This window comes from Tupaia chinensis, unplaced genomic scaffold (genome assembly GCF_000334495.1).
Source record: "Tupaia chinensis unplaced genomic scaffold, TupChi_1.0 Scaffold000392_1, whole genome shotgun sequence".
Taxonomy (NCBI): domain Eukaryota; kingdom Metazoa; phylum Chordata; class Mammalia; order Scandentia; family Tupaiidae; genus Tupaia; species Tupaia belangeri.
Window position 1 is genome coordinate 1,636,685 of NW_006159894.1, and position 13,866 is coordinate 1,650,550.

A 13,866-nucleotide genomic window follows, 5' to 3' on the forward strand; every position below is an offset into this window, starting at 1 on the left:
TAAAAAAAAAAAAAAAGGATTAGTGTTACTTACTTTGCAAATGATTAGGTATCAATTTAATCTATTTTAGAAATTCAGGTTATACATTTTAATATATTTTTTTGTTGTTGCTGTTGCCATAGGTCACAATGTGCTCTGTGGACAAGCAGAGAGATAGAAAATGAGAAGTCACCCCCCAGGGGACATGGCCATGCCACAGTCCCTTCTCCATTCTCAGGATTTGGGGCATGCATGCACACCTGCACAATGTGATTTTCAAGCCACTGGGTCTGGGACTTAAACCGTGGAGTTGGCTATGTGGGATCCAGTTGCCTTAAGCTCCATGCTCCTGCTAGCCCTAAAGTAATGTTTATTAAAACAATCTCAGTGAGCTGAGCCTAGACCTTATCTTGATATTTCATTGTTTGTCTTGGTTCAGGAAAGAACCAGGGGTTCAGGGGCAAGGGGTATTACTTTAACTTGGAAAGAAGACTAAGAGAAGGAAAAATTTGGTTGGTATGATCTGGAATATGATCTGCTTTGTGTATTCTGTCTTGTCAAGATGCGTGTGTTTGTGTATTATTTGTAAGAAACACTTCTAAAGCCTCTGTGTTTAGCTTTCTACCGTGCAGACAGATAGTACCCAAAGATTTATTGCACAGGAGCCAATCTGCATCTAAAGGTGGTTGTCCCCAGGGAAACTAGGGAACCTGGTTCTTAGCCTCTGATGAAAAATTTTAATAGAGTATTTTTACCTTTTTCAACCAAAAGTCAATACGTAGATATCACTTTTTAATCAATGTAAAGATTCAGATACTCTAATTATATCCTGGAAAACCTACCATTTTACTGAAATGTACAAAAACCATATGGAATAAATTCAGGTAAACTTAAGCAGATACTGTGCTTGGCAGGTCACAAAAACACTAAACAACCTTATACATTGTGGTTTAGCTCTGTGTGATAGATAAATGTATACCACAGCTCAAATTCTACTTGTGAAAATCTTTTGATGGGCCCAGTCTCTTTAGCATGCACTGGTCAGTGCCCCTCTTGGCTGACTAAGGCCACATGGGAGGCCTAGGTTGGATTCCCAAACCACATAAAAGCTGAATTCAGTGGTGTGAGCCTGTAGTTCCTGCTACTCAGGAAGCTGAGGCAAGAGGATTGCAATAGGGCTACTCTATCTTAAAAAAAAAAAAAAAAAAAGTACATATCTTTTAGATTTCTCTAAGTTCAGATGTATGTAAACATAAGTTTGGCCCTGTTGAGAATCCGAGTTGAGTCAAGTTCCTCTTTAAACTGCTGAGTCAGTTTACAAACTATAGGATCACTGCCTTTGCATTTGATCTTCAGATAACTGAGTGATTATTATTTCAATTTTCTTTCTGCTAAGTCCTACTTATAGTACATTTTTTAAAACAATTTACCTAGGTGAACATGTGCTTGTAGGAGAGATACAGAGACAAAGTGAGAAAGCACCTCTCCCGCCTTTGTGACATGATTGTGCTGCAGTCCTCCATCTCTCTCTCCTGTTGGAATTTTGGACATGCACACATATGCACCTGGGGTGTTTTCAAGTCACTGGGTCTGGGACTTGAATCCCATGGTTGGCCCTTTGGCATCCAGTCATCTTAACCACTAGCTATAGGCTGGCCCTGCAGTACATTTTTAAAGCTTAGAAATATCGAGCAGGTAAACAAAAATAAGTTTAAGAAACATAAAGGGAGATAGAACTATCTTCACTTAAATTTAGGAGAAAGCATTTGGCAAACAGTTGCAAGAAAGCAAGAGTCACCTTGACTAGTGATTAAATGGAGTTTCACCACAGGGGGTTGGGGATGAGACTGGAGTTTTTAAGGAATGAGAAAACTGCCTTAAGCCCTGCCTGGATGTCAAATGTAGACATGGTAAATTTTCCTGTCATTCATTGTTGGTTTTTGCCTTCTCTTCTAGGAATCTCAACAAATGCTTGGAAGACTTATTCCTGAAAAACAGATACTCAATGACCAATTAAAACAAGTTCAGCAAAACAGTTTGCACAGTAGGTGTATTATTTTTAAACTCAATGTTTTTCCTTTTTTACTGGCAAGAATTTCCTTAAGCAAAATGAGAACATTCAAAACCATTTTCCCCATTGCCAGTTAAGAGTTTTAACTTGCAATGTTTTTCTAAAATAGGAGATTCACTTCTTACACTCAAAAGAGCCCTAGAAGCAAAAGAACTAGCTCGACAGCAGCTGCGAGACCAACTGGATGAAGTGGAGAAGGAAACTAGATCAAAACTACAGGAGATAGATATTTTCAATAATCAGCTGAAGGTAACTATCATGTGTCGACAAGTATGTCTTACCCTGTAACTCTTCTGACTGTCTGGAGGATTCATTGGTATTTAATCCCTGGAGAAAAAGTTATCATGCTGGTTTGTCAGCCTTTGTGACATTTATAGATGAACATTATGCGATCTAAATTACATTTTTCTTTTTTACAATAAATGTGAATTTGGCATGTATAAATTAAGGCTGAGCGAGTGGCCCCAGTATAACATCTGTCTTTAACCTGAGTTACATTTCTACACATCTATAGCCTTTGGTCTGTTTCTAACCATATCAAGTTGAATTCCAAAAGCAAGTCTTCAGAAGCTTCATCTTTCCTTAGGTTCTTTGAAAACTACTAAAAGGGATTGCTTTCTCTCTCTTTATTATTATTATTATTATTACTATTATCATTACTTGCTAGAGGGTGTGGCTCATCAGAGGGGAGAGGGGAAGGAGAAAACACCCTTCTGTGGGGACTTTGGGCATGGACACACACACACACGTGCTTAATGTGTTTCTCAAGCTACCAGGTCCAGGACTCAAGCCACATGCCGGCTTTGTGGGATCTGGCTGCCTCAACATTGTGGAGAATGTGGAGAAAGGCCACAGAGCTGACTTTTGCTTTCTCTTTATAATTAAGAACTTTTCTGCCACTTATTACCTTCAGAATTGTACTAAATGTAGATCTTAAATAAATAGCTTACAGTTTAAGTAGAATACTTGCTCTTGTCTCTGTGGCAGAAGTGGTGCCTGAGTTTGTCACATTTACACAGTGAATAACTCCAGAAAATGCCAAGCCCTGAGAGAATACAAAATGATTTGGTATTTTGGTTTAAATTTAAAACTTTATCGTCTTAAAAAGTTTGATTCTTACATTAAAACCAGAGTGTACTGGCCACATGGCCTGGTGATTAAGGGAGCCAGATCCTATATGACCCACTGCGTGGTTTGAATCTTGGCTCTAGTGGCCTGAAAAATACACGGGGCAGGTGTATGTGCATGCACTAAACCCCGCCTCGATGTACAAATTAAGGGATTATTGCAATATGAGTGTCAACCATGAGGAGGCGCTTTTCTCCCTCTCCCGTGGTCTGTTTTTCTCTGGTGAGCCCATGAGCTATGTGGCAGATAAAAGATAATTTTTTTAAAAGGCAGTCTTATAATAAACCAGGATGCAAGCAGCTCCTTTCTTACAAATACTAGTGATACTATTTTAAACTTTAGAAGATATTAGTTTTTCCAACTATGTTCATATAAGATATTGAATATTACACTTTTTTTCAATCAAATGGGTTTTTTAACCTAAAATTCATTATATATGATTTTTGCTATTTGCTTTTGTCATTAGGAATAAATAAAACTCCTATTTTTTGTTACTAAAAAACAAAAATTAGAAAGCATCTTTGAGATTTTTAGTTGACCTTTAAATTGAAATTCCAGACCAAATTGTCTTAACATCTCAGACTGAGTTATTTGTCTTGTTCTTTCACAGTATTAGATAATAAACTCTTCAGTCATACAATTCCAGGAAAATGCTCTTAGGGAGAATATTATTTGAACCAACTTAGGGTTTTCCACATTTTGCTTACACTGTGTGTGTGTGTGTGTGTGTGTGTGTGTGTGTGTCTGTGTGTGTGTATGTTATATATGATTTATTTTCACATGTATATGCTTATGTGGTACGTCAGTATTGGAAATGTAGCTGTAAGTTCTCCATCACTAAAATAATAAGTAAAAATGCTCATGTTAACTCTTGTTGTGACTTGTTACTATAATAAGCAGGAAGAATATAATACTGTTACAAGCTTACAGTACTTTTTAATAGTCTCGAAATATAAACTGTTAGTATTCAACTATCTTCTGAACCTAGGAAGTAGTAGAGTTTTTCCCTTTAATGTTAAGATTCCTCTTGACTCCCAAAATAAGGTTTCAGGTATTAGAAAATGGCAATCTAGTGAGAGACCTTTCTTTTTTACTTTCGAGAATGTATTCATTAGCAACTGTAATTTCTTGCATGATAAGGTAAGCCAAGAAGAGACAGCATCCTGACCCTTGAGATCTCTTCAATGCTCCTCTTGATACAGCAGTGCCTTCAGAGCTTCTACCCTGGATGCAAATAAGACTTCCGCTTTACTGGGAGTGGAATCTTGGCAGTTATCCAACCACTCCACACATCTAATCAGTGGTGTGAACTTGTGTATTCTAGACCTTCCTTTTCCTAAAGGAAACCAACCAGAGAACATAGTAAAGAAATTAGGACTTAGCAGGTGTATGTCGTGTTCATGTAGGTTGTTTATCTGGAAGAAAACACAGTTCACTCACTATAGGCTGGAACAGTGACACTGGAGAAGTAGCTTTCAGAGTGGAAGAGTTTAAACTTAGTTGACCAGGATACTAAACCTTTATCGAATGACTAGCTCCTCAAAGGAGGAGAACATTTAGGAAAAGAACAAATCTCTGTTTCTCTCGCTCTCTCTTTTTTGGTAAAAAAGCTTCTTGCTTTCAGTCATTTTACTTTGATACACAAAGTTATATCCAGTTTTTTTTAGCCTTAAAAATGGTATAGGCTAAACTCTGATTTAGTCCAAATTCTGAGGTATAAGACATATTAAAAAATCAGTAGTCTTCTCAAATTCATGTTCCAGAAACAGCAACCTAAAATGATTGGTTATGTATTTTTTTTTAATACTTCAGTATATAAGAAAATCATAACTGAACTTTTAGGGAGTTTTTTGGACTGCCCTTGAGACACACATAGAGATATCCCAATCATTATTCTTCTTATATATGGTGCTTATCTATGGATTAAAAAAACTATGACTCTAACAAGTGACAAATAACATTACTGGCAGAGACCTTTTGGACAGTGGCACTTGGCTTCACCTTGTTCTTGGTAATCTAAGGTAGTTGTTGTTATAGCAGTTTTTGTCATCACTGATATTTTAATATCCTAACCCTTATACCAGAACAACATAGAGTAGGGCTTGTAGTTTACAAAGCTTCGTTGTATATCAAATAAAGAGAATCCAACACCCAAAGAGGCTAGATTTTGTTTCATGTTGAAAAGCTGAATCCTTGTTGCTTTGTCTAGTTGCTGTGTGCTGGGCAAGTCCTGGTGGAATGGCCGCTTACATTGGGGCATTTCTTTCTTCCAGTCAGAGGCAGTGGAGGAGGCAGTGTGGCAGTGCCTGGCAGTTCTTCTGGGCTGCGTCATCCACTTAGACTCCTTTCTAAAGGTCTCCATGCCCTCCTCAGGCAATGCACATCTTCCCCAGACTAAGAATGATGAACCAGCTCCAGCTCTGTGCTTCCGTTTTCCTTACGCAGATGAGTGCTCAATGTCTAAGATAGCATTTGCCATGGAGTACTAAGCCTTTTTTGTCAAAGTTACTAATGATTAGTTGTGACTAATTGTCAAGTATGATTGACTTTTTCCTCTTGTTAAGTTGTGTGTGTGCGATGGTGTAAGTTCTGACTTACGACCTGATCAGGTTACTGTATACTGCTTTGTCTTTAGAGCAAGCATTCTAGGTCAATGAATTTGTCATTTGCAAAAATTGGAACAACAATACTCAGTTATTATTTGGGTCTATGTTCATATTTTTATCATATGGGAGTTAGTATTATGGTCAGTATACTATTCCAATGGTATATAGTATTTTATTTCTCAGCAAGCTTTGAGTATTTAAGACTAATTTACAATAAAGACTATATTCCTTAATGTACTTGGGAAATCCAGGTTTTCTAAACAGACACTAAGGGGGGCTATTAGAAATATGGATTCTTTTGGGGCTGGCAGACGGAGTGATGGTTAAAGGCACTGGATTTCCACATGTTCAACCACAGTTCGAGTGCCGGACCTGGTGGCTTGCTTTCTCGCTCTCCCTTTCTCTGTCTCTCTCTCTCTGGTCAAACTAAAAAATAATAATAACAAATGGAAATAAATAAATAAATCTTAAAAATAAAAAAAAGAAAGAAATATGGATGCTGCTCGTAAAGTACCTGTTCTAAAAATTAGAATCTAAATACTGAGTGGATATTGAAATGAGAATGCCAATTTGGTAAGTAGGGTTATTTGCTTATCTAAGGCTTTTATGCTCTTGGTTTCAGACACTTGCTTTCATGGCAGTCATTCATTATAAGGCAGAGAAAGGCAAAATGTTTAGCAACCAGAGGGGAAAGAAAAGAACTGGAGAAAGAACTGCAGAACAGAATGAAAAGTGGGGTGAGGGTGGGGGGGTACATGAAAGGGAAACAACGAAAGAAAACAATCCAGAAAGAGAAGATTCAGGGACAGGAAGAGAAATCAGTGCGAATTCAGATAATAACTACTTTCTTTTGATTAGTAGAATAGTGTTTTACAGTCTGCAGTCTTATTTTGTTCGAGATAAAGCTTTTATATTTTTTTAAACCTGTATGATCCTTTAGAAAAGATCTCTTCTGCACAAAAGTAATAAAATCCTGTAACTCTCTAATTCTCTTTATTTGTGATTGGGGAAACTTTATAGATGCCTTAAATATAGACATATAGCTAGAATACTCTCAAAACTCAAAACAGTTGTGGGAACCAGCAGTTAGCATAATAGCTATGTCACTGGACTCCCACATAGTCGACCGCGGTTCGCGTCCCGGACCCAGTGGCTTAAAACTCACGTCGGGCACGTGTGCGTGTGTGCCCAAGATCCCGAGAGGAGAATGGAGGAGAAGGGATTGCAGCGTGACCATCCCCCGCGGGTGGTGATTTCTCACTTTCTGTCCCTGTCTCTCTCTGTCTGTCTGGCGAGTGCACGCACCCTATAGCGAAAACCTCTAAAAAAACAAAAAACAAACAAAAAAAAAACTCAAAATAGTTGACAGATAATGTGTATTAGATTCTTTGCCTTACCAGTGGGTTGGTAGATTGGTTGGTTGGTTAGTTAGTGATTAAAGTTTTTATTCATACTGTGGATTTTTTTTTTATTTTCAAAGTTGTAAAAAAATATTTAATAAATATGATTCAGGGGACCAGCAGATTGCATAACGGTTACGTCACTGGACTCCCATGTAGTTGCCGACGGGTCAAGTCCCGGACCTGACAGCTAAAACTCGTGCTGGGCATGTGTGTGTGTGTGCCCAAGATCCCAAGAGGAGAACGGAGACAGGATTGCAGTGTGACCATTCCCCCTTGGGGGGGAGGGGTGATTTCTTGTTTTCTATCTCTCTGTCTCTTTCTCTCTGTCCATCAAGTACGCGTGCCCTTTAGCAAATATCTCTCTTAAGGAAAAAAAAAAACATGATTCAGGTAAAGGAGAAAAGCAAAACTCAATCTTTTGAAAAAAATTATTTTCCTTTCTTTTTTCTTCCCTTGTTTAGCCATACTCCTTAACAGTTTTATTATTTACAATCACATGCATGTAAACAAATAGAATATTGCTATTCAAATGAAGCTGAGACATTTTTGAGAAAAATTCCAATTTTCAGGACAAGTTGGAGTAATTTTTCTTTTTCTATAGTATAAGGATACTTACCAAAGTCTCATGAAGAAGATTATTATTTTAAAGAATTATTTAATTTTATTTATTATTACTATTATTATTATTATTATTTAATTTGCTATAGGGTTTGTGTACTCACCAGAGAGAGAAAGAAAGTGAGAAAGCAAGCTATCAGGTCGTCCCTTCTCCTCCTGGGATTTAGAGTATGCATGCACATGTGCCCAGTGTGAATTTCAAGTCTTTAGGTCTGGGACTCGAACCACAGTCAGCCATGTAGGATTCCAGCACCTTAACTACTTTACAACCTCCTGGGCTCTGAAAAGTTCCTTAATGACCTACTCTTACTACAGAGAAGGCAGGGCTTTCCAGCTCTTTTCTTCTTACCTTTTTACACACACACACACACACACACACACACACACGCACACACGCACGCGCTGTCCTATAACATTTAATGATACATTGATTGCCTACCAGTTTGTACATGGGGAATAGGACTTACTTAAATATTGACTTCAGATTTAGAGGTAACATTTAAGCATATCCTTAAACATTAGCAAACCCAGTCTTAGAATTTACATAGCCAATCAGTATATCTTTTTCTTTACTACTCCTATTTATTTATTTATTTATTTATTTATTTATTTTTGAGAAGTTTTTGCTATAGAGCGCATGCATTTGCCGGGAAGACAGAGAGAAACAGAGAGACAGAAAGCAAGAAACCACCCTCCAGGGGGGATGGCCACGCCGCAGCCCCTTCTCCTCCATTCTCCTCTTGGGATTTTGAGAACTCATGCACATGCACCAGCATGAGTTTAAGCCACCCGGTCCGGGACTTGAACCTCGGTCGACTACGTAGGAGTTCAGCGACACAGCCATTATGCTAACTGCTGGTCCCCACTACTCCCACTTTTAACACAAGAAGAATGAACAAACTAAAATTTTATTGTAAATGGAGTATCAGTTTACCTTGATTTGGGTACAGTCTCTGTGTTCTGAAATAGTTGTTTCAGGGAACCAGCAGTTAGCGTAATGGCTATGTTGCTGGACTCCCACTTAGTCGACCGCAGTTTGTGTCCCAGACCCAGTGGCTTAAAACTCACGCCGGGCGCGTGTGCGTGTGTGCCCAAGATCCCAAGAGGAGAATAGAGGAGAAGGGACTGTGGCGTGACCATGCCGTCTGGGGGGTGATTTCTCGCTTTCTGTCTCTATGACTCTCTCTGTCTATCTGGCGAGCACATGCACCCTATAGCAAAAACCTCTCCAAAAAAAAAAAAAAAATAGTTGTTTCAGACACTTCCCACACAAATTAAAGTTCCCCATCCTCATTGGCACATTGATCAGTTTTCTTTAATAGTTTCACTTTGTTTCTCACAACACGTAATTGGGAAAATATCATGTATTATAAAACTCAAAAGGCCTTTATAAATTCTGATATTATGTGTTATGCACTATACTTAGGTGAGAAATAATGTTTGTATAAAAACACTTCTACAACTATAAGTTTACTATAGATAACACAAACACCTGAAATTTCTGATTCTGGTATATAGATCAGTTCCTATGAAGTCAGCTTAATATTAACAGTATGAGGGTTATAAATATGATGTGTTGTAAATAATTTTGATTGTTGATATTGAGTTCATAAATTTTAAGTAATTAAAGAATGTTTTTGTCTCTTTTGTCTCTCATTTCCAAGAGACAGTATGAGGCAAAAGCCAAAACCAATATAGTCCTTCAAAAAAAAAAAATGCCTCTTGGGAACCAGCAGTTAGCGTAATAACTATGTCACTGGACTCCCACGCAGTCGACCACGGTTCGCATCCCGGACCCGGTGGCTTAAAACTCACGCCGGGCACGTGTGCGTGCGTGCCCAAGATCCCAAGAGGAGAATGGAGGAGAAGGGATTGCGGCGTGACCATCCCCCCTGGGAGGTGATTTCTCGCTTTCTGTCTTTCTGTCTCTGTCTGTCTGGCGAGCGCACGCGCCCTATAGCAAAAACCTCTCCAAAATAAATAAATAAATAAATGCCTCTTAATTGCTAGTCTCCTTTCATAGGACCCTGTTAATTTTTTCCCTCTTTATAAGTATTTATGCAAAGTATTGATTATGAAAAGGAATCCTATGTATGTTGCTTAGGTGGATACTTCTCTGTATTTCTACTAATGCTACTTTACATAAAGTATCTATTTTCAAGTGTCTCCAAGACCAAATAAAGAATAAACCATCACAATTACTAAGTCGAGTGATTCTGTGCTCCTTAGCATAGCAATAGAGCAACCATCTTCAGTAAACTTGAAAGTGAGCCATATTTCTTAGAGAAAAAGTAATTGGATATTTTTGAATATTCAATTTGTAAAGCATATTGCTTTTGAAATACTTTGGCTATATGCCATAGAATGTCCAAAGATGTTTCATGGTTCAATTATCCAAGTTCTTTAGGGGAAGTAAGTGACTTTTCCCATTTTACTTTAGGGAAAAATTAAAAGCAAGCTGACTTTCATTTTTCTTAACTAATCTAAGACAGTCTTTATTTGCCAATAATTTTTTATTGTGGCTCATATTCTGTCTTTGAACAAAGACCCCTTTGAGAACCTAATGATTGCTACAAGCTTTTTTTGCCAGAAACATATGCGTAAACTCCAAGTTTGCATGTGGTTTCTTAGTATTTACAGGGCTGAAGTTTAATGATGGACCTTACTTAAGAAGCCGTTCTATATCTTTAGAATTCTATATATGTTATGATGATGAAACTTATTATTTTGGCAAATATATTATGCATGTTGTAGCTTTATTTTTCCATGTAAGTGGTTTGTAACATGTAGCTAGAACTTTTGAATGATTATTTAATAATTTCTTATTTATTAAGAAAGTAATTATAGTTTATTAGCAAACAGTATTTACTCACTTTATGTAGTATAAAATATATTATATACTTGAATAGAGCCCATAGAGAGAAATTAACAAATTTTACACTCATAACCATATTGCTAGATAAATCCAGCCAAGAAATATGTGACTTTTTTTTTTTAAATAAGTTAATTTTAGGAAGAACCACACATGAGATACTGCTACTGCCTTTTGATTTTTAGTAATTTTTTATTTGTTCTCTTTTTTCCTTTGTCATAATAGAGAAATAACTGCTACAGTGTACATGTGGATTATTAGAATTTTCACATTTATTTTAATGAGGTTGCTTACCAAGAAAAGTTGATATATTTAGTGCCATGAAGTTTTTCTTAGCTACATTTCCCAATAGTTCACTCATTTCCTAGGTCAAGAAGAACTTAATGACACCAGATTTGCCCATCTTCTTGAAAATTTTCTTCTCTGAAAGGATTGAAAGGGCCTTTTTAAGTATCTGTATTATGCTTGAGTCTGTAGCAGTACTGAGAAAGACGAGAGATGAGTGCAGCAGTCTGCTCCCCTAGGTGAAAGGACTGTGTGTTCCTCACGGGCTTTGTCATGGCAAAGGAAGGCAAGTCATTTAGTTTGTGTTCCTAAATTGATAGGTTGCCTTCTTAGAAGTTCAGCTATTTTCCTTTCCTTTTTTGACCAGAAAATGTGTACGTATATGTACATGCATGCTAGAGAGAGAAAGAGAGAGAGAGAGAGAGAGAGAGATAGAAAGCACCTCCCCGCTACAGAATCTGGTCTGGTCACACTGCAGTTACCCCCCCCCCCATTTCTCCATCCCATATGGACCCTGCGCTCGCCAGAAAGATAGAGACAGAGAGACAGAAAGTAAGAAATCATACCCCAGGGGGGATGAGCACACACGCACACATGCCCACGTGAGTTTAAGCCACCAGGTCCAAGATTTGAACTGTGGTCAACTACATGGACGTCCATAGCTACATAGCCATTATGTCATCTGCTGGTCCCTGGAGTTCAACTTTTTAAATAAGTTTATCATCTTAGGAATCATAAATGTTCTGTTTATATAGGTTTGTGCCATTTTAAACTCCTGAATCCAAGGAGAAAGGAGACCAAGAATACCTTGCCTATGTGCGCATCTCGATTTTCTTAAAATTGATTGTGATCTCTACAGTGTTGGCTTGGATGAAGGACATGGCAGAAGGACTTTGCAGTCTTCCAGTCTGGACCATAATGTGCCAGAGCCTTCTGTTTCCCTCTTGGACATCTGCAGTTGTATGGCTCTTGCAAGCTCCGTTTCCTTGGATGTACTTGGAGTTGCAACTTATTTAGACAGTTGCAAAGCTCAGAACAGCCTATCCTATAATGCTGCTATACTCAAATGCATTTTAAAAATTTAAAATATCTTTATGTATTTGATGCATTTAAAAATTGTTTTGTTTTTTTTCTTAAAGAGATTTTGCCATAGGGCATGTGTGTTTGTTGGAGAGACAGAGACAGTGAGAGGGCAAGGGAGAAATTACCCCCCGGGGGATATGGCCTTGCTGCTATCCGTTCTTCTCCACTTTCCTCCTGGCATGGACACACATACACATGCGCCCAGTGTGAGTTTCAAGCCACCGGATCTGGGACTCAAACCACAGTCGGCCATGTGGGAGTCCCGTGATGTAATCACTTTGCCATCTGCTGATCCCTAAAAACTGTTTTTAAAACTCACTGGCATCATTTCTTTCTGTTGGTTTTTAAAATTTACTTCTATTTCCTTTATATTTCACTCATTTATTTATTTATATTGCCAGGAGGCATGTGTGCTCACCAGAGAGAGAAAGAGAGGAGAGAAAGCATGTCCCAGTGGGGCGTGATCGTGCCTCCGTCCTTTTTCTCCCATTCCTCCATCCTATCAGGATTTTTGGCATGCACACGATGTGCCCAATGTGTTCTTCAAGCTGCGTGAGTCGGGATTCAAACCGCAGTCAGCTATACTGGGATCCATTTCCTTATGCACAGTACATAACTGCCGTGCTACAGAGCTAGCCACTTTTCATTTTATAGTGCCTCCTAATGGGTTACTAGCCTTGCTTCCATCTTTCTTGGACGTATATGGCAAGTAATGATCTATAAATCCATATCTAATTACCAGAGCCCAGTTTGGAAAGGAAATATATAAAGTATACATAAATAAATATATAAAGTATAATTCTTTGAAAAAATGGAAAACATTCATTTGTGCCCATGGTCTATCTGGTATACCATGGCCAGAATCCTTTTTGGTTGTGCCTGTTAAATATTTTGAATCTCACTCTGCCTGTCAATACATTTTTCCTGGATGAAATAAGAACTGTTCTTTTTAAAATATATAATCAAGTTCCTAAACATCAAATTAAAATATTATTTCTCCCCTGTCATTTCTTACTCCTTTATAGTTAACTTGAGCTCAGGGTTATTTTGCTTAGATCTTTTTGGTTTATTCCTGCAGTAAGAATAACAGCTTAAATGAAAGAGACATTGAAATTAAAAAGAGGATTCATTTTTATGTGGTCAGCAGTATCTAAGAATTTAACAAATCTTAGAGCAAAAGGAAACCTGTAGACCATGTACTCTGTAGTTCACTTGCTGGCCCATACTAGGTACTTGGAGTTTAGAATCTTTTTAAGTTGTTATTATTACTTTTTTAAAACTCATGATAGAGTGCTTGTATGTACTCTTAAGAGTGAACATGAGAGAAGGGGGAGCACTCTCCACAGTGTCTAGTCACACCACAGTCCCTACTCTCCTCCTTCTAGCCCTTCAGCCTGTCAGATCCTAAGCACTCCTGCTTGTGCTTGGCGTGTTTCGGGCGGGCCAGTGCTAGGATTCACACTGCAGTTGCCATGTGGGATCTGGCTTCTCTTAACCTGTGCATCATTGCTTGTCAGGAGCCAGCCCCTGACATTTTATGTATTATTATTATTGCCATAAATTATCCCCTCTGAACCTACTTTAGAATTTAATTCTATTGAAAATGAAATTTTAAAATAGATACAAATGGAGATCAGTGAATTCATTACCTTTCCTTTTGAAGGCTTTGTGCAACAGGTCCCTGATGGGTTAGGGCTTCCTTGTCTGTGCTGACTCTGGTGTTCTGGACTCTTTCTTGTTTGATTTCAAACCATCTTCCTGTCCTCATTTTCATGTAGAGATCCTAATCTAAGCCAAGAGTACAGGTTACTTGTAGCAGCA

The 13,866-nt window shown here is 38.1% G+C and overlaps 1 protein-coding gene across 1 annotated transcript in view; it reads left to right on the plus strand.

Moving 5' to 3' along the window:
- Window positions 1-13,866, plus strand: part of ITSN1 (intersectin 1) — a 268,969-nt gene that overhangs the window by 148,249 nt on the left and 106,854 nt on the right. The window contains exons 17-18 of the mRNA XM_006153903.3: window positions 1,936-2,023; window positions 2,160-2,299. Of these exons, the coding sequence (XP_006153965.1) occupies window positions 1,936-2,023; window positions 2,160-2,299 (228 nt within the window). The remainder of the gene's footprint in view (window positions 1-1,935; window positions 2,024-2,159; window positions 2,300-13,866) is intronic.